The 25,421-nt window shown below is 41.7% G+C and overlaps 1 protein-coding gene across 3 annotated transcripts in view; it reads left to right on the top strand.

Moving 5' to 3' along the window:
* GPR107 (G protein-coupled receptor 107) overlaps window positions 1-25,421 on the top strand; it is a 75,394-nt gene continuing 49,973 nt past the window's right edge. For 2 of the 3 annotated variants that reach the window (XR_007477731.1, XM_033426958.2), the window contains exons 1-7: window positions 1-181; window positions 17,557-17,679; window positions 17,988-18,038; window positions 18,290-18,369; window positions 19,409-19,548; window positions 21,439-21,476; window positions 23,054-23,110. Coding sequence is in view for 2 of the 3 variants with exons in the window: in XM_033426958.2 (XP_033282849.1) it covers window positions 41-181; window positions 17,557-17,679; window positions 17,988-18,038; window positions 18,290-18,369; window positions 19,409-19,548; window positions 21,439-21,476; window positions 23,054-23,110 (630 nt within the window). In the remaining variant the exon portion in view is untranslated. The remainder of the gene's footprint in view (window positions 182-17,556; window positions 17,680-17,987; window positions 18,039-18,289; window positions 18,370-19,408; window positions 19,549-21,438; window positions 21,477-23,053; window positions 23,111-25,421) is intronic. The other variant, XM_004269095.3, reaches the window with a different exon arrangement.

Here is a 25,421-nt window from a genome sequence, read left to right on the forward strand (position 1 = left end):
GTGGGCGGGAGAGGAAGCGGCTGGTGATGCTGGAACAAATATGGCCGCCCCGGCGCCCGTCGGCTCTTCGGGCTCCCGCAGTCCTCGGCTGACCGCCGGCCTTCGGCTGTTCCCACTACTGGGGCTGCTGCAGCTGCTGGTCGAGCCTGGCCTGGGCCGCGTCCACCACCTGGCGCTCAAGGTAAGGCCGACCGGGGCCGGGTAGGAGCGGGCCGGGGGCCGGAGGCCGCGGCCGCTCCCGGGAGCTGGGGGCAACTTTGGCCCAGAGGAGGGGGGGATTGTCTGTGAGTGTTTGGGTTCCCGCCCTTTTTCCCGGGCGCGGCCTCTCTCCGAGAAGGGTCTGTTGGGAACTCTGGGGATGGCGGGAGTCCCCTGTCTGTCTGGAAAGGGCAGGAAGATTCGAGCTGAGAGAGGGGAAGGGGCTGAACTGCGGCGTAACCCCGAAGGACTCCGGAGGCCGCGCTTGCAGTCCCTGCTGGTTTCCCTAGCTTCCTTGCCGACAGCAACCTGCTTTTCCTCCTCCCTTCTCACCTCCAACTTTCATGCCCCACTTCGCTTGTCCGCGGTCTCCACTTGTCCATGCCCTTGTACTTGGCAGAACCTTTGCCTCAATTTCCCTGTTCGGCTTCGGGCGCACTCTGGACTGATCAAAGCGGGAATCTCCAGGAGGAATTTCAAATCTCGCTTGAAATACGTGACCGGAAATTTAGACCCAACATTTAAAATATGTTTCTAATTAGAGGGCCTGCCTTTTTATCTCTCGCTCCTGTCATTGTCTGCCTAGGGAAGGGATTTATGATAGGCCTAGAATGATCCCTTGGATCTTGCTTTATAACTCAAAACATGCCTCCAGGCGATTCAGCAGGTTAATGTATCTGGAAAGTAGAAAACTAAATCGTTATGACTCAAAGCCTTGTGCATTGTTTTCATAATATACAATTTTCTTAGAAGTGTGGGATTGTAGAAAGTTTGCCTTGTTAAAACAGTACCTTAACAAAGCATTGTATTTTGTGAATGTACAGTTTAAAGAGTACAGAATCTGGATTAAAAAACCTGGCCAGACCCATACTCCATACCTTGGCTACCAGTTGTTCGTAAATAAAATGTATCCTGATTAAAATGGTTCTCAACCGCAGGAAGCCAAGTGAGTCTTGGCTCCTTTTGAGAATCTGCTGAAAGGTATTGAATCTCTCCCCAGAAAATGCAGGTAGAAATGTAGGCAAAACTTTCTTGGAATTTCTAGGGCTTTTATAATCCTGCGGAAACTTATCCATAGGCCCTAGTCCCCAGGTTTACGACTCCAAGAGATGAACTCCTAAAATTCTTTCACTTTATAGTTTGGGATCATGAGTCTTAGATGAAGTCATGCAACTGAGCTTATGTAGTTTATAAATTAGAGACAAAGCTAATACTAGGACACACTGGATCATGTCTCTTGGCTTTGGGCATTTCTAAAATTAAAGTGTCGGATGGCCAGCATCAGTAGGTAAATAAATACTGACCATAATGGTATAGAGGAAAAAGTATACTATCCTCAGTGGTAGAAGCAACCCGAGTTGGTGTAATTCTGGTGATTGATTTCTCCATATTGTGCTAAATTAATGAATATTTTTCATCTTTGTAATTGTTTCTCAAGTACTGTGGTGCCCTTTCCATAGTCAGTACTGTAGTTGCTCCTTTTCTCTTAAACAGTATGGTGTTTTGCCCAAGGAAATGGAAATCACCTGAAGAGAGCCTGTCAGAGCAGCAACATTAGATTATCTTCTTTTGCTTGAGACTGAGAGAAATAGGAGAATTTCAACCATATACCAAATAGAATAGTATAGTGAACTCCCATGTAGCTGTCACCCAGCCTCAGTAACCATTAACCAGTGGCTAATTCTGCCCCTTCCCCACACAAATCACTTCTCACTTGCATTCTTTATTTTTTAATTAGAAACAAGTCTTTTCATTTTTTATTCAGTTTTCTCATCACATGCTACATTTTCCATCATTCTGGTTTTCTCAGTCTTCTCAAATTTCTTCTCTTTTGTTCTTTCTTTAGATTCCTTAACTTTTTGAAACAACTTTATTGAGGCATAGTTTATATACATTAAAATTCACCCATTTTAAGTGTACAGTTCAGTGATTTGTTAGTAAATTTACTGAGTTGTGCATCTATCACCACTGTTCAGCCATGGAACATTTCCATCATCTCTGTAAGATCCCTTGTGTTGGTTTACAGTTAACTCCTATTCCCACCTCCAGCCCCAGACAACCACTAATCTACTTTCTGTCTCCGTAGATTTGCCCTTTGTGGATATTTCATGTAAATGGAATCACACAGTATGTGATCTTTTGTGTGTGGCTTCTTTTATTTATGTCGTTGAGGTTCATACATGTTGTACTGTGTATTAGTAATTCATTCCTTTCAATGGCTGACTACTATTCCATTGTATGCATATACCACCTTATGCTCAGCCAGTCACCAGTGATGGACATTTGGGTTTCCTTTTTTGGCTATTGTGAATAATATTGCTGCAGACATTCACATGCAGGTCTTTGTGGGGACATATGTTTTCATTTTGCGGGGTGATAGCTAGGAGTGGAGTAGAATTGCTGGGTCATATGGAAGATATGTATTTAACTTCTAAAGAAACTGCCAAAGCACTTTCAAAGTGACTGTACCATTTTCCAGTCCCACCAGAAACTGTGAGGGCTCTCCTTTCCACATATTGTGCCAGCATTAGTACTTCTTATGTTATTTTAGAGTGAATCAAAGTCATCATGTTGTTTGATCCATAAATATTTCAGTATGTACCTATAAGAAACAGGGACTCTTTCAAAAACATAACTACAATGCCATTATAACAAAGAAAAAAGTTAATCTTTAATATCATGAAATACCAAATCAGGTTCAAATTTCCATTGGTCATAAATGGATTTAAACTTTTTAAAAATCAGAATCTAAATATTGTCCTTACATTATGATTGGTTAATATGTCTCTTCCTTTTTTTTTTTTTGCGGTACACGGGCCCCTCACTGTTGTGGCCTCCCCGTTGCGGAGCACAGGCTCCGGACGCGCAGGCTCAGCAACCATGGCTCCCCAGCCCAGCCGCTCCGTGGCATGTGGGATCTTCCCGGACCGGGGCACAAACCCGTGTCCCCTGCATCGGCAGGCGGACTCTCAACCACTGCGCCACCAGGGAAGCCCAATATGTCTCTTTAAGTCTCTCTTGATCTAGGGGATCTCATTCCTCCAAGCACCCCCGTACTGGATTTTGCTGATTATTTCCTTGTGGTGTAATTTAGTATGTTCATCTATCCTTCATCCTATGTGGCCTGGATATGCTGGATCGTGTGTGTGTGTGTGTGTGTGTGTGTGTGTGTGTGTGTGTGTGTGTGTGTTTAAGAAAAGCTAGAAATTCAGGCTTTTATGTGAAATTAGCTAGCAACTAACTCAAATTTAAAAACGAAAACAAAACACGGTGTTGGCCAAGTATAACACATTTGTGGGCCAGTCTAGTCAGCGGACTGCCAGTTGGAGAACTGTTTAAAACATAGAAGTGGCTAGGTAAGTGATCATCAGCTAGCTCAGTTAAATGTTACTGTATTTATTTTCTAAATTCAGTTTGTGAGAAAAACTAAATTGAAGTATCGTTACTCCACTTGCTTTATATTTGAAAACAGTTCAAAATATGAAGTTATTGAGGAATATAAAACACTTCTTGTGTTCTAATATTTAGTGAAAAGAGCAGAATTGTATTCTAGTATTTAGTGAAAAGTTTAAAACAACTTTTTAAAAAAAGGAGAAAATACACCGAAATGGTAGCTGTCTTTAGGAATTATGGGAATTTTTTTTCTTATTTCATCTCCAGATCTGACCTTTCTTCTGAGCTCTGGACAAGTATATCGGATTTCTTAACCCCTGTTTCCACTCAGATGGCTCATAAGCACCTCTGTATGTTAGAAACCAACCTGTCCTCCCACTCCCTTCACCCTCAACCTGTATGTACTCCTTCTCTAGTTTTTCTTTTCTTAGTATCTGGGACCACCAGCTGCTCATTTTCTCAAGTCAGAAATCTTTTATTCTTATCTTCTCATCATCAAGTTCCATAGATGTGTGTTCTAAATAAATAGATCTCCATTCCATTCACTGCTCTGTCATCACCACTGTGACTGTTGGGTCTAGGCCATCCTTATATCTCTTGGAACAGGGCGGTCTCCTCATACCTGGTGTCCTAGCATTACTCCAGTTTGTATTTTGTTTTGTAGCTGGAATGATCTTCCTAAAAGCCAAAGCCAGTCGTGTCACTCCCCTTTTAAGCCCATCAGTGGCACCCTGTTCCCCTTAGGGGGAACTCACAACTCTTAGACTGCCAGTCTTTCTGTTAGCCAGCCTCCTCTCTAGCCTCATTGCCCTTCCTTTCTTTAGTTTCTTAGTTCATGTGTGTGCAGCTTGGTGAATTTTTTTTTCCCCCCCGGTACATGGGCCTCTCACTGTTGTTATTTTAGAGTGAATCAAAGTCATCATGTTGTTTGATCCATAAATATTTCAGTATGTACCTATAAGAAACAGGGACTCTTTCAAAAACATAACTACAATGCTATTATAACAAAGAAAAAAGTTAACCTTTAATATCATGAAATACCAAATCAGGTTCAAATTTCCATTGGTCATAAATGGATTTAAACTTGTGAAAAATCAGAGTGGGGGCTACTCTTCATTGTGGTGCGCGGGCTTCTCATTGCGGTGGCTCCTCTTGTTGCAGAGCACAGGCTCTAGGCGCGCGGGCTTCAGTAGTTGTGGCACGCGGGCTCAGTAGTTATGGCTCGCGGGCTCTAGAGCGCAGGCTCAGTAGTTGTGGCACATGGGCTTAGTTGCATGTGGGATCTCCCCGGACCAGGGCTCAAACCCTTGTCCCCTGCATTAGCAGGCGGATTCTTAACCACTGTGCCACCAGGGAAGCCCGGACATATGATATTTTAAAAAAAGCATTTCACAGAGGAAAAACCCAAATGGCTGATAAACCTAGATGAGGTGCTCAAACTCATGAAGTACCAGGAAATGCAAATTCAGTCAACATCAGCCTTGATTTTCCTCAAAACTGGGAAAAATGAAATGTTTGATGACATCAAGTTTCAGTAAGGATGTAAGGAAACGTTCATATACTTTGGGGATCCATTTGGCAATTTCTAGTAAAACTGAAAATGTGCCATCTAGATATATATACCCTCAGTCCCCACACACATAATGCATAAGACATGTACAGGGAATGTTCATAACAGCACTGTCACAGCAGAAGATTGGGAATTAACCTGAATGCACAAGTAATGCTTTAGGGAAATGGATATACTGTGATGTACATAATGATGGAACACAAGCAGACAAAGTGAGGAACTAGAACATATTCAATGTATCAACACAGTTAGGTGCTCAAAGAATACAGTGTTGTCTGAAAATGCAAGTTGCCAGACATACACATACATCATGACACAGTTTATCCAAATTTTAAAAACATAGCAATGCTATATGATGTTTATGGTTATGGATACATCCAGTGAAAAATAGAAGCGCACTTAACCAATTCATGAGCTTGGGAAGCGATGGTGGAGGGGAATAGGATTCAGTAGAGGTACAAAGGCGCTTAACTTTGTCAATGAAGTTTTGTTCTTTTCCTCCTTCCCGCCCTCCCTTCCTGTGGCTCTGAAGCAACTACAATACAGACATTTGGTAATTGTGGGGAGTGGGGATTTGGATATTTGTCGCTATTCCTTTTACTGTTCTACAGCGAGGGGTATTGTGAGTCTTCTGAGGGCAAGGGCTCACTTGTCTCGCTGACCATTGAATGCGCAGGGCCTGACACAGATAAGGATTCAGGAAGAGTATGTTGAATGAGGAAATGAATGTGTGTCTGTGTTCCAGATTTTCTAGGATGAGCGCTTACTACTGGAAAAAGTATGGTTGCCAATGTTTATAAAAATAGAAATTCTTTGCACCTGGGTGGTGGGCTTGTGAGTGCTTAGTACGTGGCTGATCTTGTTATAGATGCCACCAAACAGCAAGATTATAAATTATGGCTCTGTACCTTTCTGTTTTGTTTGGTTAGTACCACTGAAAAGCTACAATGACTGAAAAATGTGTTTTAAATATTCTTACATGTAAAAGGAAGACACCAACCTATTATTATTAGTTTATACCTGAGTGGTAAGGTTGCAGCTACTTTTCTGTACTTTTTCAATTACATTTTCTGTGAGCATGTGCAAGTTTTATAATTGAAAATAAATGATATTAAAATAAAACAGAGATTAGAGGGAAATCTCCAAATTCTGAATAGTTTTCGCAAGGTGGTGAAATAGTAGTGACTCGGGGGCAGGGGAGAGCTTTGATTCTTTTTTCCCTAATATAGATGTCTTTTTTTTTTTTTTTTTTTGGCCACAGCATGTGGAATCTTAGTTCCCTGACCAGGGATCTAACCCGTGCCCCCTGTGGTGGAAGCACAGAGTCCTATCCACTGGACCGCCAGGAAATTCCCCATTTGTAATTTTTAAAAATTAAATTTGATTACAAAAACTATCCTATTCACTCTTAAAGTCAAATAAAAATGATTTTTTTGAATACAGTACTTCATTTTGAGAGGCATAGTTTACAGACAACCAAAAATGTTTTTGCTTGGATAAAGTGTAGATTAGAACAACAGAAGTTATAATTACCTTCCGTAAAACATTTGAAGGAGTCAAATAGTATTTGTTATATGACAAGTAAGTTTGCTTTTTGGTGACCTAAGAGCTTTTCTATTATGAGTCCGGTCCTTCCTGTTGCCCATCCCCTTAAGTTGGATTCTTCCGAGTTGACCACTGGTACCATTTGGTGTGTCCCTTCCACGTTTAAGGTCTTCGTATACACATTCCCCACACGTATGTTTCTTTCTTTCCTTTTTTTGGTGTAATCACTTTATAAGTCAGGTCAGGTCAGGGTGTGTGCAGAGCTCTTCGATGACTTCTAAGCCAATGTCCAGCCATCCTGGCCTCTTGCAGTCCTCCGTCCACAAAGCAGAGGTTCACCTGAGGGTGGCACTCCTGGATGCCGAGGCCCAAGTGCCCTTCCTCTTTACGCCTGCAGGCTGATGTCCAGCTCCTCTCAGTCCCTGCTCAAAGATGCCTTCCCAGTGAAGCTTTCTCTGACCAGCCTCGCGTGGCTGGCAGTGCTGCACGCCCTCCTCCTCTCCCTTCCCTGCTGTTTCTCTGTCGCGCGCGCTCATCACCGTTGAGCAGACGATGGCTCATACTGTTTATTTGTTCTTATCTGTCTGTCTCTACTAGAATGTAAGCTCAGTGAGAGAGGCCTTTTTGTTCATTTTTTCAGTGTTTTGTTCTCAAAACCTAGAGCAGTGCCCGTAGGTACGCAATAAATACTTGTCAAATGAATGAACTTTTTCATTTATTAGTTGTGGACATTTAAAAAATGTTAGTGTATATATGGGTCTACTTCCTTCTGTTTAACTACTGCAATAATACTTCATTGTAAGAGGGACTCACCATTTCTAAAAATCATTCTTTTGTTGATGGAAATTTATAGTGTATTTTTATTCCTTGATTTTAGCTATTATAAACAAAGCTGCTATGAATATTCTTGTCATATAGCTTTGTGTATTTCTGTGGAGTAGATTCCTAGGAAAGGTACCAAATAGCCCTCTATAAAGGTTTTATCAATTGACACTCCACCAGTAGAGTATGAGCATGTTCAGAGTGTTCATTTACCCACATACTCCCCAACACATTATGTCTTAGCTTATGCCAACCTGATAGGGAAAAGGTGACATCTTATTTTAAGTTAACTGTTGGTGAGGTTCAGGATCTCAGCATGTTTATTAACCCCCTGCTGGCCTTTAATTTCAGATCTTCTCTGTAGACCAGAAAATTTAGGAAAACTTATTTCAGTAAGAGTATACTTTTCGGTGTATATATGTTCTTAAATGCTGGTAAAGCATTTGTGGTGGGAAAAATAAAGTTGCATGCAAACAGAAAACATGAAAAAGAGAAAAAAATTGCACCCATAATTAAGAACCAAAATTTCACTTTTTAAAAAATAAATTTATTAATTTAATTTATTTTTATTTTTGGCTGTGTTGTGTCTTCATTACTGTGCATGGGCTTTCTCTAGTTGCGGCGAGCGGGAGCTACTCTTAGTTGCAGTGCACGGGGTTCTCGTTGCGGTGGCTTCTCTTGTTGCAGAGCACGGGCTCTAGGCGCATGGACTTCAATAGTTGTGGCACGCGGGCTCAGTAGTTGTGGCTTGCGGGCTCTAGAGAGCAGGCTCAGTAGTTGTAGCACACGGGCTTAGTTGCTCCGCAGCATGTGGGATCTTCCCGGACCAGGGCTCAAACCCATGTCCCCTGCATTGGCAGGTGGATTCTTAACCACTGCACCACTAGGGAAGCCCCAAAACTTCACATTTTAAATAAACTTTTTGGGTAAAATTTTGGCTTAGAATTTCAATAATATTAAAGTTTTAATTTTACAAAGTAGTTTATTGCAAATAAGAACAAACCTTTCAGGGGACTTCCTTGGTGGTCCAGTGGATAAGACTGCACTCCCAATGCAAGGGGCCCAGGTTGGATCCCTGGTCGGGGAACTAAATCCTGCATGCATGCTGCAACTAGGATCTGGCGTGTTGCAACTAAGACCCGGCACAGCATGCATGCATAAATGAATAAATAAATTTATTTATTTGTTTACCAGAAAACCTTTCAGAATAGTCTGAAATAATCCAGAATGATCTGATGCTGCCTTTTTTCTGAGATCCTCTATGATAAATTACGTGTACATTAATTCAGATGGCTTCATCATCATCGTCAAACTAATGCTTATGTCTTTGTTTGAACTAGTACTTTTGAGATTATAACTGTGGGTCAGTTATGTTTCCACCAACTTCAGATAATATAAATATACTAAGGAAGGCCACGAAAAAATATAAGTTTTTACAATCAACCATATAAATATGTACCTGGGAACAGTCCTGTATTTTGTTTATGTTGTGGTAGCCTTGACTTCTCATGAGTGAACAAATTCATTTAATTAACTTGATAAGCAGTTTACTGTGATTAGGAATATAACTTGTTTTTATGGTTATTTTTTTATTCCTCCCCTATATGGGGAGGAATGTAAGGGAACAAAATTGATCACAAGTTGATGGCTTGAAATTTTCTATAATAAAAAAAAATTTAAAACAAGCAAAGCATATACCATTTATTTGGTTGTAAAAAGTATTAATTTTCTATTTTGGCTGCACCATGTGGCATGTGGGATCTCAGTTCCCCGACTAGGGATTGAACCCGCATCTCCTGCATTGGAAGACAGATTCTTTACCACTGGACCACCAGGGGAGTCCCTGTAAAAAGTATGAGATGGATTAAGAGCACAGGTTTGGGTTTTAAACAAACCTGAGTTAGAATACTGGCTTTGCCACCTACTAACATTACGATTTTAAGCAAGTTTTACCACTCTGAGCCTCATCTGTAAAATGGGCATAACAACATCTGTCTCACAGTGTTGTAATAAGAGTGAATGGTGATAGAGTTCTTCCTAGCACAGTACTGGGTACAAGGTCAAATGTTTGTGATCTCTGTGATCCTTGGAGAAACAGGCAAACCTTACTGCTCATTCAGTGCTAATGGAAATGATTTGAGTGGGCTTTGAAAATGTAATTAAATCTTCATTGCTTGTGTCAGATATTGTCATCTTCACCCCACTTTGGCAACTCCTTGCCTTGCCTCCTTTTACTCTGTCACTCTGCCAAGACACTGACATTGCTGCCTCTTACCTGGGAGAGTATCTGGAGGGACAGATGTGAGTGCTAAGGCTTCTCTCTTCCCCTCTCACACCCCATCCCCAGATGTTGCCTGTAGCACTCTGGCTGTAGCACTTACAGTGGGCGGGATGTTCATCCCAGGGCCCCCAGATCTCTGGCTTCCTTGTGGTAGAAGGAGAGGTTTCCTTGTTCCTGGACAGTTAGGCCTGGCTGTTGGAGATTTTTTTTGAGACTGAGTGTTTATCACTTCTTGGGCCTCAGCCCTTAGGGGTGTTTTGTAAATATTGGTTTATTTACATTGAATTAAATCAAAGTTGAATGAGTGGTTAGAATGTTTGACCTTCCTGTTTACTTTCAATCTCAAAGTTTGTGTCTCTATGATTTGTATAGTGAAATACAGTTTACAGAGTCACTTCCATACGTATCTTATTTGATATGGTGACATAATAGCTTAAAATGGAGTGTCAGAGGTTAGGTTAGGCGAGGGTCCTGCAGTTATTACTGGCAAATGGTAATACTTAGAAATAACGATTGATTTTTTTTTTTTTTGTAATTACAGATTAACACACGGTCTTTGTTAGAAATTTAGAAAATATAGAAAAGTATAAAGAAAAAATTGCTACCCACCATCCCACTGGTACTAACCTTTTCATGGTTTGATGAATTTCTTTCAAATCCTTTATAAATAATTGTAAATATGTATACCTTTTAATTTTTAAAAACAAATTTAGCTCTTAACTGTATATAGTTTGTTTCTGTTCTTTGCATTTAATATTTTTTCTAGCTTTATTGAGATATAATTGACAAATAAAAATTGTATGTGTATGGGCTTCCCTGGTGGCGCAGTGGTTAAGAGTCCGCCTGCCGATGCAGGGGACATGGGTTCGTGCCCCAGTCCAGGAAGATCCCACATGGCGCGGAGCGGCTAGGCCCGTGAGCCATGGCCGCTGAGCCTGCGCGTCTGGAGCCTATGTTCCGCAACGGGAGAGGCCACAACAGTGAGAGGCCCGTGTAAGGCAAAAAAAAAAAAAATTGATTGTATGTTTGTGAATAGTTAAGATTTACTCTCTTAGCAGATTTCAAGTATACAGTATTGGTTTTTTTTAATAAATAAATTTATTTATTTTGGCTGCGTTGGGTCTTTGTTGCTGCGCGCGGGCTTTCTCTAGTTGCGGTGAGCGGGGGCTACTCTTCGTCGTGGTGCATGGGCCTCTCATTGCAGTGGCTTTTCTTGTTGTGGAGCACAGGCCCTAGAGTGTGTGGACTTCAGTAATTGTGGCACATGGGCTCAGTAGTTGTGGCTCGCGGGCTTAGTTCCTCCGTGGCACGTGGGATCTTCCCGGACCAGGGCTCGAACCCATGTCCTCTGCATTGGCAGGCGGATTCTTAACCACTGTGTCACCAGGGAAGCCCCAGGTATACAGTATTGTTAACTGTAGTCACCACGTTGTACATTAAATCTGCAGAATTTACTCATCCTGCGTATCTGAAACTTTGTACCCTTTGACCAACATCTTTCCATTTCCCTCTACCCCCAGCCTTGGTAACCACCATTCCGCTCTTTGCTTCTTAGAATTCAACTTTTTTAGGTTCCACGTATAAGTGAGACTGTGCAGTATTTGTCTTTGTGTGTCTGGCTTATTTAACTTAGCGTAATATCTTCCAGGTTCATCTGTGTTGTTGCAGATGACAAGGTTTCCTTCTTTTTTAAGGCTGAAAAATAGTCCATACATAAACACACATTTTCTTTATCCATTTATCTGCTGACAGCTACTCAGATTGTTTCCATATCTTGGCTATTGTGAATAATGTTACAGCTATCTCTTCAAGATAGTGATTTTACTTCCTTTGGATTTATTCCCAGAAGTGGGATTGCTGGATCATATAGAGGTTTTTTTTTTGGCCGCGCCCTCATCTCATGGGATCTTAGTTCCCTGACCAGGGATTGAACCCGGGCCACGGCATTGAAAGCAGTGAGTCCTAACCACTGGACTGCCAGGGAATTCCCTAGAGTTCTAATTTTAATTTTTTGAGGAACCTTCATACTGTTTTCCATAATGACTCTTCTAATTTACATTCCCACCAACAGTGTACAAGAGTTCCCTTGTCTCCACTCCCTCATCAACACTTGTCCTTTGACTTTTTGATAATAGCCATTCTAACATGTGTGAGGTGATATTTCATTGTGGCTTTAATTTACATTTCCCTGATGATTAGTGATATTGAGCACCTTTTATGTCTTCTTTTGAGAAATGTCTATTCAGATCCTTTATCCTTTTTTAAAAAAATTATTTATTTATTTTTGGCTGTGTTGTGTCTTGTTACTGCGCGCGGGCTTTCTCTGGTTGCAGTGAGCGGGCTTCTCATTGTCGTGGCTTCTCTTGTTGCGGAGCACAGGCTCTAGGCGCACAGGCTTCAGTGGTTGTGGCATGCAGGCTTCAGTGGTTGTGGCACGCGGGCTTCAGTAGTTGTGGCTCACGGGCTCTAGAGCTCAGGCTCAGTAGTTGTGGAGCATGGGCTTAGTTGCTCCATGGCATATGGGATCTTCCCGGGCCAGGGCTTGAACCCGTGTCCCCTGCATTGGCAGGCAGATTCTTAAGCACTGTGCCACCAGGGAAGCCCCTTTATCCATTTTTAAATCAGGATATTTGTTTTCTTGCTATTGAGTTGTTTTAGTTCCCTGTATATTTTGGATATTAACTAACCCCTTATCAGATACATGGTTTGCAAATATTTTTCTTAATTCTGTAGGTTGTCTCTTCACTCTGTTGATTGTTTTCTTTGCTGTGCAGAAGTTTTTTGTTTGATGCAGACACATTTGTCTATTTTTCTTTTGTTGCCTGTGCTTTTGGTTACTATCCAAAAAGTTATTGCCCAGACCATTGTTAAGAAGCTGTTTTCCTATGTTTTCTTGTAGTAGTTTTACAGTTTCAGGTCTCACATTTAAGTCATTAATCCATTTTGAGCTGATTTTTGTATATGGTGTGAGAAAAGGATCCAGTTTCATTCTTCTGCATGTGGATATACAGTTTTCCCAACACCATTTATTGAAGAGACTATCCTTTCCCCACTATGTGTTCTTGGCACCTTTGTCAAAGATCAGTTGAACATAAATCAGTGGATTTATTTCTGGGCTCTATATTCTGTTCCATTGGTCTATATGTCTTTATGCTAGTACCATACTATTTTGATTACTATAACTTTGTAATACATTTTGAAATCAGTCAGTGTGATGCCTTCAGCATTGTTCTTGTTACTCAAGATTGCTTTAAGGTCTTTGTGGTACCATGTGAATTTAGGATTGTTCTAGTTCTGTGAAAAATGCCACTGGAATTTTGATAGGGATTACACTGAATGATATGGATAGAATGGACATTTTAACAATGTTAATTCTTCCAATCCATGAATACAGCTTATCTCTCCATTTATTTGTGTCTTCTTTAATTTCTTTCATCAGTGTTTTTGTCGTTTTCATTGTATAGTTCTTCCTTCTCCTTGGTAAAATTTATTCCAAAGTTTTAAAAATATTTATTTATTTATTTTGGCTGCACTGGGTCTTAGTTGCAGCATGCGGGATCTTCGTTGTGGCATGCAGGATCTTTAGTTGTGGCGCGTGGACTTCTTAGTTGCAGCATGTGAACTTTTAGTTGCGGCATGCATGCGGGATCTAGTTCCCTGACCAGGGATCAGACCTGGGCCCCCTGCATTGGGAGTGCAGAGTCTTATCTGCTGGACCACCAGGGAGGTTCCTGTTGTTTTTTTTATGCTATTGAAAATAGAATTGTTTTCTTTATTTCTCTTTCAGATATTTTGTTATTGTATAAGAAATGCCACTAATTTTTGTATGTTGATTTTGTCTTGCAACTTTACTGAATTTGTTTATTAGGTTTTAAAAAATATTTTTTTAATTTATTTATTTGGTTGTACCAGGTCTTAGTTGCGGCTGGTGGGCTCCTTAGTTGTGGCATGGGAACTCTTAGTTGCGGCATGCTTGTGGGGTCTAGTTCCCTGACCACGGTTTGAACCCGGGCCTCCTGCATTGAAAGTGTGGAGTCTTAACCACTGCACCACCAGGGAAGTCCCATGAATTTATTAGTTTTAATAGTTTCTTGGAGGAGTCTTTAGTGTTTTCTATATATAACATCATGTCATCTCTGAACAGAGACAATTTTACTTTTCCCTTTCCAATTTGGATACCTGTTATTTCTCTTTCTTGTCTGATTGCTCTGGCTAGAACTTCTAGTACTGTGTTGAATAGTGAGAGTAGGCATCCTTGCCTTGTTCCTGATCTTAGGGGGAAAGTTTACACCTTTTCACTGTTGAGTATGATGTTAGCTGTGGACTTGTCATGTTACAGCCTGTATCATGCTGAGGTACATTCCTTCCATACCTGATCTGTTGAGCGTCTTTATCATGAAAGGATGTTGTATTTGTGAAATGCCTTTTCTGCATTTACTGAGATAATCATAGGATTTTTTCCTTCACTTTGTTAATGTGGTGTATCACATTTATTGATTTACGTATGTTGAACCATCCTTGCATCCCAGGGATAAATTTTACTTGATCATGGTGTATGAGCCTTTTAATGTGCTGTTGAATTTGGTTTGCTAGTATTTTGTTGAGGATTTTTGCATCTTTGTTCATCAGGGATATTGGCTTGTAATTTTCTTTTCTTGTAGTGTCCTTATAGGCTTGGTATCAGGATGATTCTGGCCTTGTAGAATAAGTTTGGAAGTGTTCCCTCCTCTTCAATTTTTTGGAAGAGTTTGAGAAACACTGGTGTTAATTTTTCCTTAACTGTTTGAGTACTGATTCAGTCTCCTTATTCAGATTTTCTGTTTCTTCAGATTGAGTCTTGGTAAGTTATATGTTTCTAGGAATTTGTCCATTTCTTCTAGGTACTCCAACCTGCATTTAATGTTATATTGTTATTACTTTGCAGTATTAGGGGATAGTGGTGTGAAAATGGCTTTCACCTCAGATCTGTGTTGAAATCCCAGCTTTACCACTTAGAGTGTCCATAGTCTTGGGTAGCGTTTCATCTCTGAACTTGTGTCTTCATCCCTGTCATGGGGATACTGCTTTTAACCACACTGGGCTGAGTAAGGATTAGACATCATAGGAAAGCCCTTGGCACATAACCCAGTTCTTGGTAAGTGCTGAAAACAGGGACTTGTGATGCTGTTGTGATTGTTTAAAATATTCAAAAACATGTTTTTAATAGCATTGTATTATCAAGTGAAATGCTATACAAAAGTGAAAAAAAAAACAATAAAGGAATAGAGTTTGTATGGAAAAAAATCACTGTTATAAGGTTACAATTGAAACATTTTCCCCCCCAAACCTAGAAAATAGACATTGTGGTGGACTATGTGATATAAAAATCGATTAACAGGCTTCCATTTTTGCTACACAGCATCTAAATGCGTGATAAATTAGAACAAACATACTTTTCAAAATTTAAACTTATTGAAGTATAATATACATGCTAAAGAAAATACTCATTGTAAGCATACAACTCAATGAATTTCCACTGTGTAAGAATACTTGTGCAACCAGCAACAATGTTACCAAGCATTTCCAGAAGCTCCTAAAGGCCGCATCCCCCAAGTGACTGGAAAGTCTCTCCCTACCAAGAATAACCAACCACCATCCTGAGCTCTATTGCCTTTAGCGTATTTCCCCCAACGTTTGAATTTGAATTTGTTATACCTATGGGGAATATGGCTTGTTTTGCTTAGTGTTATGTCTGTGAGATCCATCCACGTTGCGTGGGGCAGGAATTTTTTCATTTTCCTTCATTGTCCCTCTGTAGCCCTTCTCATCTATGGATTTTGCCGGAGTATTAAGCCCTAAAGTCCAAAGTGATCCATCATATGTAGCTGAATTAATTTCTGTCCTGTGAGTCTAGGATGGTAGTAGCCTTGTAATACCTTCGGGAGAACTGAGAAGATGCCCACTCAAATCATGTTCCGTGGAGGTTCATCTCTCGTAGAGTCCCAGGAAAGACTGGGAGCTTTAGCTTTTCTGGTTTTTTGTCCGTCCCCCCCCCCCCCCGGTACAGTGAGGTCGGGCCTCTCACTGTTGTGGCCTCTCCTGTTGCGGACGTGCAGGCTCAGCGGCCATGGCTCACGGGCCCAGCCGCTCCGTGGCATGTGGGATCTTCCCAGACCGGGGCATGAACCGGCAGAGTCTCAACCACTGCACCACCAGGGAAGCCCAGCTTTTCTGGTTTTTGTGGTCTAGCAGCTCTCCAGTGTCTTCTAGCAGATGACTTCTGGAAGATAACAGTTAAGTTATCTTATCTGGCTTTTTTTTTTTTTCTCCCGGGGAGTGCTGGTTTGCTGCAAGCTCCTCCATCCCACCTGGAGGTGGAAGGAAGTCTAGCAAATGCATAGCTGGGCTCCTAGAAAGAGGAGGGAAAGTCCCACGGCCAGATAAAGGGGAGAGGGAGAGAAGGAGCTGAAACCCCAGAGGCAAAATAACACAAGCCAGGGCTGCCCCAAGGCGTAGAAATCTGGACCCAGAGCCTTGGATTTTGAGCAGCCGGTGAGGGAGAGCAGGAACCAAAGCCCCAGACCCAGGCCGGGAGGGCCGCCGGGACTGTGTCCCTCTGCTCGGCTCGTAACAGCAGCCTCTCCAGAGCTCTGTTCCTCGAGTGAAAGAGTGGGCTAGGAAATAGAGCCCTCCTAACGGCAGTAAAACGTGTCTTAGCTATGGGAGGAGTCAGTTTGATTTTTCTGCTGAAGATCTGATCCTTAGCCTCTCATCACAGGCGTTTGGTGTTTGCAATTAGACTACCTCTTGAAGTCCAGAAGCTCCACGTCTAGAAATAAAAAGTTACCCCTCACACAAAGAAACAAACTGCTAGGAAAGTCAGCAGAGATGACCAAGAACAGAATTAGGGGTTTCAGAGCTCCTCAGTATGTTGTAAGAGAGCTATATTTAAAATGAAAGAAACAGCGGATAGAGTTCTAAAACATGAGCAAGAAACAAACACTACCATTAATGGCTCTGCGGATTTGAGGAAGAACCAAATCCGAGTTTTAGAAAAGTGCTTAGCATAATGCCTTGCATTCAGGAGCTGCTTAATAACTGTGCACATTTGGGCAAATAATTCTCAATATAAAACTCATGACTTTGCACAATGTGAAGCGTCTTTGTGGAACCTCAACTTTAGAAGTACTCACTAATATCATTGTTCCATTGGCCCTAAAATTTGTTGACTGAGTTGACATTGGAATCACCATTTTGAGATAGGTTCAAGTAACGTTCAGATAGTCCTGTTGTCCTGCAGTGGGAGGAGCCGCTTACACTAAAGCGCCTCAGAAGGTTTATATAAATGAGCGCATTCTTGGAGCAGCTTTGGCCTCTTCCCCCCGCCTCCATGTTTTGAGTGCCTACTGGATGCCAGGCCTTGTACTTGAAGGAAGCATGGGAGGATGACTAAAACACTGTTCCTCCTTTCCTGGAATCCACATTCCGCAGGCCATCGAGTCTGCCCCCGGGACCCTTACAAATACACTGGAATGAATCGAATCTATTGTGTGTTTCCTTCTGCAAAATTGTTGCTATATTATGAGTATCTGATGAGTCTTCTTCAGCTTTTGGAGCAAGAACACAGCTGTCTGTATTACTGAATATATAGAAACGTTGGTTAGGTAGCAGGGAACTAGGTAACCATAGTTTTCCAAGCAAATGAATATGTTAGCTAATCAAGTTAACTTCTCCATGTTACTAATTCCACCACTGCAAATCCTTTTAGGATGATGTGAGGCATAAGGTTCATCTGAACACCTTTGGATTCTTCAAGAATGGGTACATGATGGTGAATGTCAGTAGCCTTTCAGTGAGTGAGCCTCAAGGAGCCACAGACAAGGACGCAACTGTAAGTGCCTTTCCAGGAGATCTTTTCTGTTGCTTAGGTGAAAGCTTCACCCCATACTTAAATATGAAGTATCAGAATGTAGAGAAAATTAAACTTGTGAGCGGGCGTCAGATAGTTTTATTCTTAGCAGTTAAGTTGTAATTCTTGAATAATTTTAGTAACAACTGATCCTTCTTACAAAATGAATGCTAAGGAAACTAAGAGGTGGCCAGACCAAAAGAGTCACCTTTCTGCTCTTGGAGTAATGAAGGTAAGGGCGCCCGGGCATCATGTGGTTATTTACTTCCATTGTTTTTACCTCCTCTTAGATTGGATTCAGCCTAGACCGCACAAAGAATGATGGATTTTCTTCTTATCTGGTGAGCGTCAAATGCGTGACCTGATCACTCCCTTCACTCGAACCCAAGACACTGGGTGGAAACACCCTGCTTCCGTCAGTGCTGTTTTCTTGAGGTGGTAGCAGCTTTGACTTGCAAGCATCTCTGAGCACCCACAGTTGTGTTATTTGAATGGAGTCTGGGCCACTTATTTGCTTAGTTCCTGAAAACGTTTTGTTCTTACTCTAGTGTGAATGAATAAGGTGGTGTGTAATTGGGTCTTCCTTTCTCAGGATGAAGATGTGAATTACTGTATTTTAAAGAAACAGTCTGCCTCTGTCACCCTTCTAATCCTAGACATCTCCAGAAGTGAGTAAGTAATTCTACTAATCCTTCAGTTCAATCCTAGAGTAAAGTTAGGGGGAATTTGGTAGTTAAGTTACCATTTATTGTCTGCCACATGCCAAATATTTTGCTGAGTGCTGGAGATTAAAAACAAGATGAGGAAGACAGAGGTCCAGTCCTGGAGGAGCTTCTTGATGGATGAGGGAGACAGAAGAGCAATACAAACGATCACAGCAAACTAGAGAAGTAGTAGAGCAGAGAGACTGAGGATTGCAGAAGAGAAGGGAAAGCTTCAGAGAAGTGTTGGTGCGACCACGCTTCTCATGAATAGCCTTTACAGATGAGTAAGAAAGGGAAGAGCATTTTAGGCAAAGGGAACGTGATATACAAAGGCAGAGTGGTGTGAAATAGCATGGTGTGTTCAGTGAAGTGAGTGCGTTGTCTGCATCCAGCTGAGGGGAAGAGAGGAAGGGTCCTCCCTGTTCAGTGCTAGACACGTGCCCCTTGGTATGAGTGATGGTGCCAGCTGAGGTTGCGTGTCCACTCAGGCATGGAAACTTGCTGGTTCCTCCTCAGGCGGGATGGGGCAAACAAAATTGCGGTCTGGTAAGCAGGGAGAAGGGAGGAAATGCATATTAGGCGGGCTACTAATAATGCTCACTGCCCCTCGCGTGCTCCCCACGGCTTCACTTTAACATCTTACTGGGGTTTTTTTTACCTCTTGTTCCTTTTCCCTTGTACACCAATTTGTTGAACACATTGCACATACTTAGGGGGGAATGTGTACCTCAGAATTGTATGGTTGATACGAACTTAAGCTTTAGAGTGAGACTGCCCAGGTCCTCGCCCAGCTGCTCACTGGCTTACTACTCTTGGGCAGGTTCTTTAACCTTTCTGAGCTTTCATTTCAACATCTGTAAAATGCGGATAATAGAATCTGCATCATAGGACATCATGGGACTGCATGAGATGATGGATTTAGAGCTGGAAACAACACCTAACTTAGAACACTTACTGGCCATAAGCATTACTTTGAACTCTTTTTCTTCTGTCTTGTTTGAATATAGAGTGCGAATAAGATCTCCACCAGAAGCTGGTACCCAGTTACCAAAGATCATCTTCAGCAAGGATGAGAAAGTCCTTGGTCAGAGCCAGGAGCCTGGTGTTAACGCTGTTTCAGCAGGGAGCCAGACTCAGAAAAAACAAGGTAAACTGTGAGGCAGAAGCGAGCATTTTCTTCACTACCCTGATCTGAAGATTCTGTTTTGTTCCTGAGTAAAAACACATACAATCTTAGCATTATTTTATTTTTGAGGTGATATGAAAATATGTAACAAAGAAAAATGTGGAAAATATGGGAGAAGAAATGTCATTTCTCCTTACTCCCTGTGTTAGAATTTTAGTAATTTATATTTCCTTCTAAACTTGTTTCCTAAGTCTAGAATATTTGATTTTTAAAACTCATACACGTTTATAATTTTATAAGCATCCCTGTTCACTCAACTTTAAGTTATTTCATACTTATCAGATATCCCATTAAATGGATACTGTAATTTGCTCAGCCTTTCCCCTTAAAGAGACACATTTCAACCTTGATGCTATTATATTAAAACATTGCTACATCAGACATTGTTATTTGTAGATTTTTTTTCATATGTAGAACTTTCTTTAGGATGGGTTCCCAGAACTGGAATTTCTGGTTCAAAGGATATGAATACTTTTGAGAATATTGATACATATTTTCATTCCTCTCCACATGAGTGGTGTGAATTTATACTCCTATTGGGAAATATATAAGAATAGTGCCCACGTCACCATGTCCTAGACAATACTGGGTTTTTGGTTTTGTTTTGTTTTTTAAATTCTAAAGTGAAAGGCAAAAAGGTAGTCTTGATTTTGAAGTCACTTTTTTTTTAAATTAATTAATTAATTTTTGGCTGTGTTGGGTCTTCATTTCTGTGTGAGGGCTTTCTCTAGTTGTGGCAAGCGGGGGCCATTCTTCATCGCGGTGCACAGGCCTCTCACTGTTGCGGCCTCTCTTGTTGTGGAGCACAGGCCCCAGACGCGCAGGCTCAGTAGTTGTGGCTCACGGGCCTAGTTGCTCCGCGGCATGTGGGATCCTCCCAGACCAGGGCTCGACCCCGTGGCCCCTGCATTGGCAGGCAGATTCTCAACCACTGCGCTACCAGGGAAGCCCTGAAGTCACTCTTATTACTGAGGCTGCTCTTTTCCTCCGTATGTTGATTAACCAATTTATATTTGTCACCTCTTTCATTAACCGTTAGGTTTATCTAATAATTTATATGAGTGCTTTAAAGATAACTATTTATTGTATTATTTATGTGTCTTTTTCTCGGTTTGTCAAAATTCTAACCCAGATTAAAAGATGTGCAGAAATGTTACATTTGTGTGATGATGTAGTTTCACGTATGTGCACCATCTCCTCCTCGTCTAGGTTCCTCAGGCTCACATAACCATTCCCTGGGCAGAAAATCTTCTTTTCCTTATTTTTTTTCTGAAACTCTCTCCCTTCCTGCAGGGAATTTGAGATGCTGTCTTCCTCACGAAGAGGGTCTTAAGTAAAAATAAGACACAGCTGCCCTCTCTGTTCATTGAAAGAAGTCATTAGCAATTTCTACACTCCTTGCTGTGGAAATAAAAATAGTATGCTTTATGCTAATATTATTTCCTATTTTTCCATGTATATAAATAAATCTCATATATTAGATATATATGTATTTTAAACAATGATCTGTTTTCAAATGTAATTACTTAGAAGATAAGGAAGTCATTCCACGTGGTATCTCTGACAGTAACATGCACTAGGTTATTTAGAGATGATTTCCCTCGTCTGTACTGAATATTATCATTTATTAGATTGCATTTATAATAGAACAGGTTGCCATTTGCGGCTTCTACAGCTCAGGAGTGTTTGGGGTTCTAAGCAGATGGCATTTCACAAGATGGCACGTGGCCTCACCGTTTTGATTGTTTCAATTATTTGATATTAGACGAGCTAGAGTCTCATAAAATGATACTGTTATATACATATGAGCTGAATCATGCAATAATAACTCTTAAATGGTTCTGCTTCTAGACAGTGGAAAGTCTGAAAGAAGTACAGTGGATTCAAAGGTAAGAAATAACCTGACTTAAGCTCTCAGCTTTCCTGGGTGTAATATGTTTGTCTGTGTATGTGTGTGCGTATAGGAATGTATATACATATGTATATATGTACACACACAGGTGCGCACACATACATCTGCATGCCTGATCTACAGGGGGTTGCCTTCTGTTTGGGGAGATAACTTAGGCACTCGGAAACAATTTCAAAGTAAGACTGAGTGCTGAGCTATACAGCACTTACATGATAGAGGCTCAGATAGTGAGAGGAGAGGGAAGTGGGCTCTCGGAGAGCCCTCTGGAGAGAGGCGTCACCAGGGCTTGAAGTTTGGTAGATTGGGGAAGAAGAGAGCGAAGGAGGTGAAGGCCATCATGAGCAAAGACCGGAAGTGGAGATGAGCATGGCAGGTGCTGGGCACTGGCCTATTGGAAGTAAAAGCTACCTATTTGGGAGCAGAGAGAGGTGTCTTAGTTAACAGAGGGCTGGAAAGTTGAAGGCATCGATGCACAGAAAACAGGAAGTCATCGTGTGTTCTTGACAAGGATGGAATGTGATGCAGAAGGTGTTAAGGGAAGGTCATAGTTCTGAAGGAACGTGCAGGGTAGCCTTGGAGAGGGAGACAGTGAAACTAGAGGGACCAGGAGGAATGCTGTTGTGATAATACAGGTTTAGGGTGATGAGGATCTGAACTAGAGCAGAGCTTTGCAATCAGTCTGGGAGGTCAGTTGGGGCTGGTGGGAGGGTAGGAGAAGAGGTAGATTCCCCCCCCAGAGGTGTAGGAAGTAGAAATAGCAGAAGGAAAAACGGGGAAGTTTTGGTTTGGGATATCTTGATTTTTCAGTGATGGGACATCCAAATGGCGGTATTTTATTTTGTTTTAACAGCTTTATTGAAGCATAATTGATATATAATAAACTGCACATATTTAAAGTGACAATTGGATAAGTTTTGGCTTGTGTGTATACCTATGAAACCACCACCACAACAAGAGAGTGAACATGTCCATCACCCCAAAGGTTTCTCCTGTCCCTTTGTCACCTTCCTGTCCCTAAGTAACAACTGATCTGTAACTATAGATTAGTTTTACAGAAGCTGCTATAAATGAATTATGCAATACCTACTCTTTTTTGTCTTCTCTCATTTAGCGTAATTATTTTAGGTTCGCCCATGTTGTTCCATGGGTCAGTAGTTCCTTCTTTTTGTTACTTACCTTCAGTCTGTTGTACTGGTGGCAGTTTGTAGATCATTTGAAGTCGGGGATAGAGCCCAGGTGCTGTGTCAGGGTGTGACCTGAGTTGGCATCCATTGTCTAGCGGAAGCTTTAAGACTAGAGAGGTGTTCAGTAGTGAATATGGGGTATTGAAGAGACAAGAGGTAGATGAGAAAAGGAAATGGGTAAAGAATTACCATTCTCTGTGAAAGGTGATTTCATGCATCTTGAAAAAATGGTGAATTTCTTTTTCAGTGAGCTTTTGAAGAAAGCTTGGGTTTAAGAAAAGCATGTTCTAGAGTTTTAAAATTTTTATTTTTATTAGCATGCTTTTTCCACCAGTCTCATTCTAAAATAGGTCGTTAATGTCTTTTTTAGGCAACAGGAGAGAAATCCTTTTCTGTTCGTAATAATGATGGGGCAGTTTCATTTCAGGTATGTATTCTCTTTCAGTCAAGCTTCGTAGAATTTCTCTCTACCATGTAAAAGGGTGAATTTTAATAGAAATTTTGAATTGAGGAGTAGAAATGTAGGTATGCTATGTGTCAGTCACTTGAATACAGTAGCTCTCTCCATAACAAACCTACAAGGTGGGTATTGTTACCCACCACTTAGCAAATCATAAATCTCTGAGAGAGAATAACTCAGAGTGTTATGTTCAGTGTGAGTGAGAAGGCCCATATTCCAACCCAGTTCTCCCTGGCTGTCCCCACACCTCTGCCTCTCCAATCCCATGCTGCCTCCCACTCAGAGTGTGTCAGAAACACAAACTTCTGTACCTGAAAGGACCATTGTGATCTTCTAGGGTGATGTTGTCATTTCAGAGATGAGTTCACTGAGCCTCAGAGGCCTGACTGACCTGCTCAGCTGTCACCATTGTTAACTGCACATGAGTGTTTATGGCAGCATCACAGCCCATGTGTGGGGTCCGGGGCAGGACACTGGACTGGATCTCAGAGCACATGTGCTAGCTGGTGACCTTGGACAGCTCACTCAGCTTCTGAACCTCGCTCTTGAATGATCTGAAAATGGAAAATGAGGGCACGTGTCTCACAGGGTTGTTAGGTGTATCATTCTTCAAAAATAAAAGTGCTTTGTAAAGCACTATACAAATAATCTTTTATCATTAATTTGTAAGGATCACTGTCTCTTTCCTAACCAGTTTTCATTAATTGAGGTATAATTTGCTTAGAGGGAAATGCCCAGGTCTTACGTGTATGGTTCAGTCAATTCTGACAACTGCATGCACCCACATAACCCACTCTCAAGATTCTCTGTATTTTTACCATCTCTGAAAGTCCCCCACCCCTGCCTCTGCTATTCTGATTTCTTTCACCATAGATTCTTTTGCCTATCTAACAATTTTTATATGTTCTTTTAAGTTTAGTGACCATTGGTATTAACAGCTAACTGAGAGCTTTTGGGGTGCTCATCTGCTCTGAATCCTCAACAGCTTCCCTTCTGTCTCCGAGTAAAAGCCCAAGTCCTTCCACGTGGTCTGCAAACCTGCATGGTCCAGCTGCTGTCAGCTTTTTCACCTCAGCTCCTGTTTCCTCCCCACCCCCTGCTTATTACTCTCTTCTAGCTACACAGGCCACCTTGCTGCTGCTAGAAAAGATCGGGCCTTGGGCTCTGCTCTAGCTGTACCTGCTGGAGGGACATTCATCCCTCAGAATCTGTGTGATCAATTTCTTCCTCCTTCAAGTCTCTGCTCAAATGTCACCTTTTCAACAAAGCTTCCTCCAATCGCCCTGTTTTAAATGCAGCACCCCCCGCCCCACCCCTGGCTGTTTTTTCCCTTAGTGCTTCTTTCCAACATACGGTATACTTGTACTTATTTATTGTATTTATTATCTGTCTCTCCCTTTAGAAGGTAGCCATAAGGGCAAGGATTTCTATCTGCTTTTTTTTTTTTTTTTTTTTTTTTTTTGCATTATGCGGGCCTCTCACTGTTGTGGCCTCTCCCATTGCGGAGCACAGGCCCCAGACGCGCAGGCTCAGCGGCCATGGCTCACGGGCCCAGCCGCTCCGCGGCATGTGGGATCTTCCCGGACAGGGGCACAAACCCACGTCCCCTGCATCGGCAGGCGGACTCTCAACCACTGCGCCACCAGGGAAGCCCTCTATCTGCTTTATTGCTGCTGTATATGAAATTCCTCATCTTGGGCCTGGCCCATAACAGGCTGCCCATCAGTCATTATGGAGATGAATGAGTGAGTCAGACATCGTGCTAAGTACTTACATGTCATCATTATCTCAGTTCATCCTCCCAACAGTCTGTGAATTAGGTACTATTATTATTCTCCTTTTACAGATGAGGAAACTGAGACTCAGAGAGGTTAAGTAACTTGCCCAAGGGGAGGGTTCAAACCCAGGTTTGTCTGACTCCAAGGCCCATGTGTTTAATCACTTTGCTTTACTACCTTCTTAAGAAAATACAAAAGGTACTTTTCTGTCTTCTTTCCCTCACTTTAAAATGTTTGTTAATAAAATAAGTATTTTGAATGTTTCTTTTTTAAGTCACAAAAGGAAAGCATTTATAGGATACACATTTGTCAGTTACTAGTGCTTTGTGTCAAGGTGAGTACTGAGGGGAAAGCAGCATTTGTGGTGATTCAGAACAATTGCTTCAAAAGCCAGTTCATAGGGTTCTTGGGATGCATAGAACAGGCAGCACACAGAATGGGCAGCTCGCTTTCTCCCTGGCTTCCCCTCTCCTTGTAAAGAAGCCGGCAGGTGGCTCCTT

Source organism: Orcinus orca, chromosome 6, assembly GCF_937001465.1.
Source record: "Orcinus orca chromosome 6, mOrcOrc1.1, whole genome shotgun sequence".
NCBI classification, from domain to species: Eukaryota; Metazoa; Chordata; class Mammalia; order Artiodactyla; family Delphinidae; genus Orcinus; species Orcinus orca.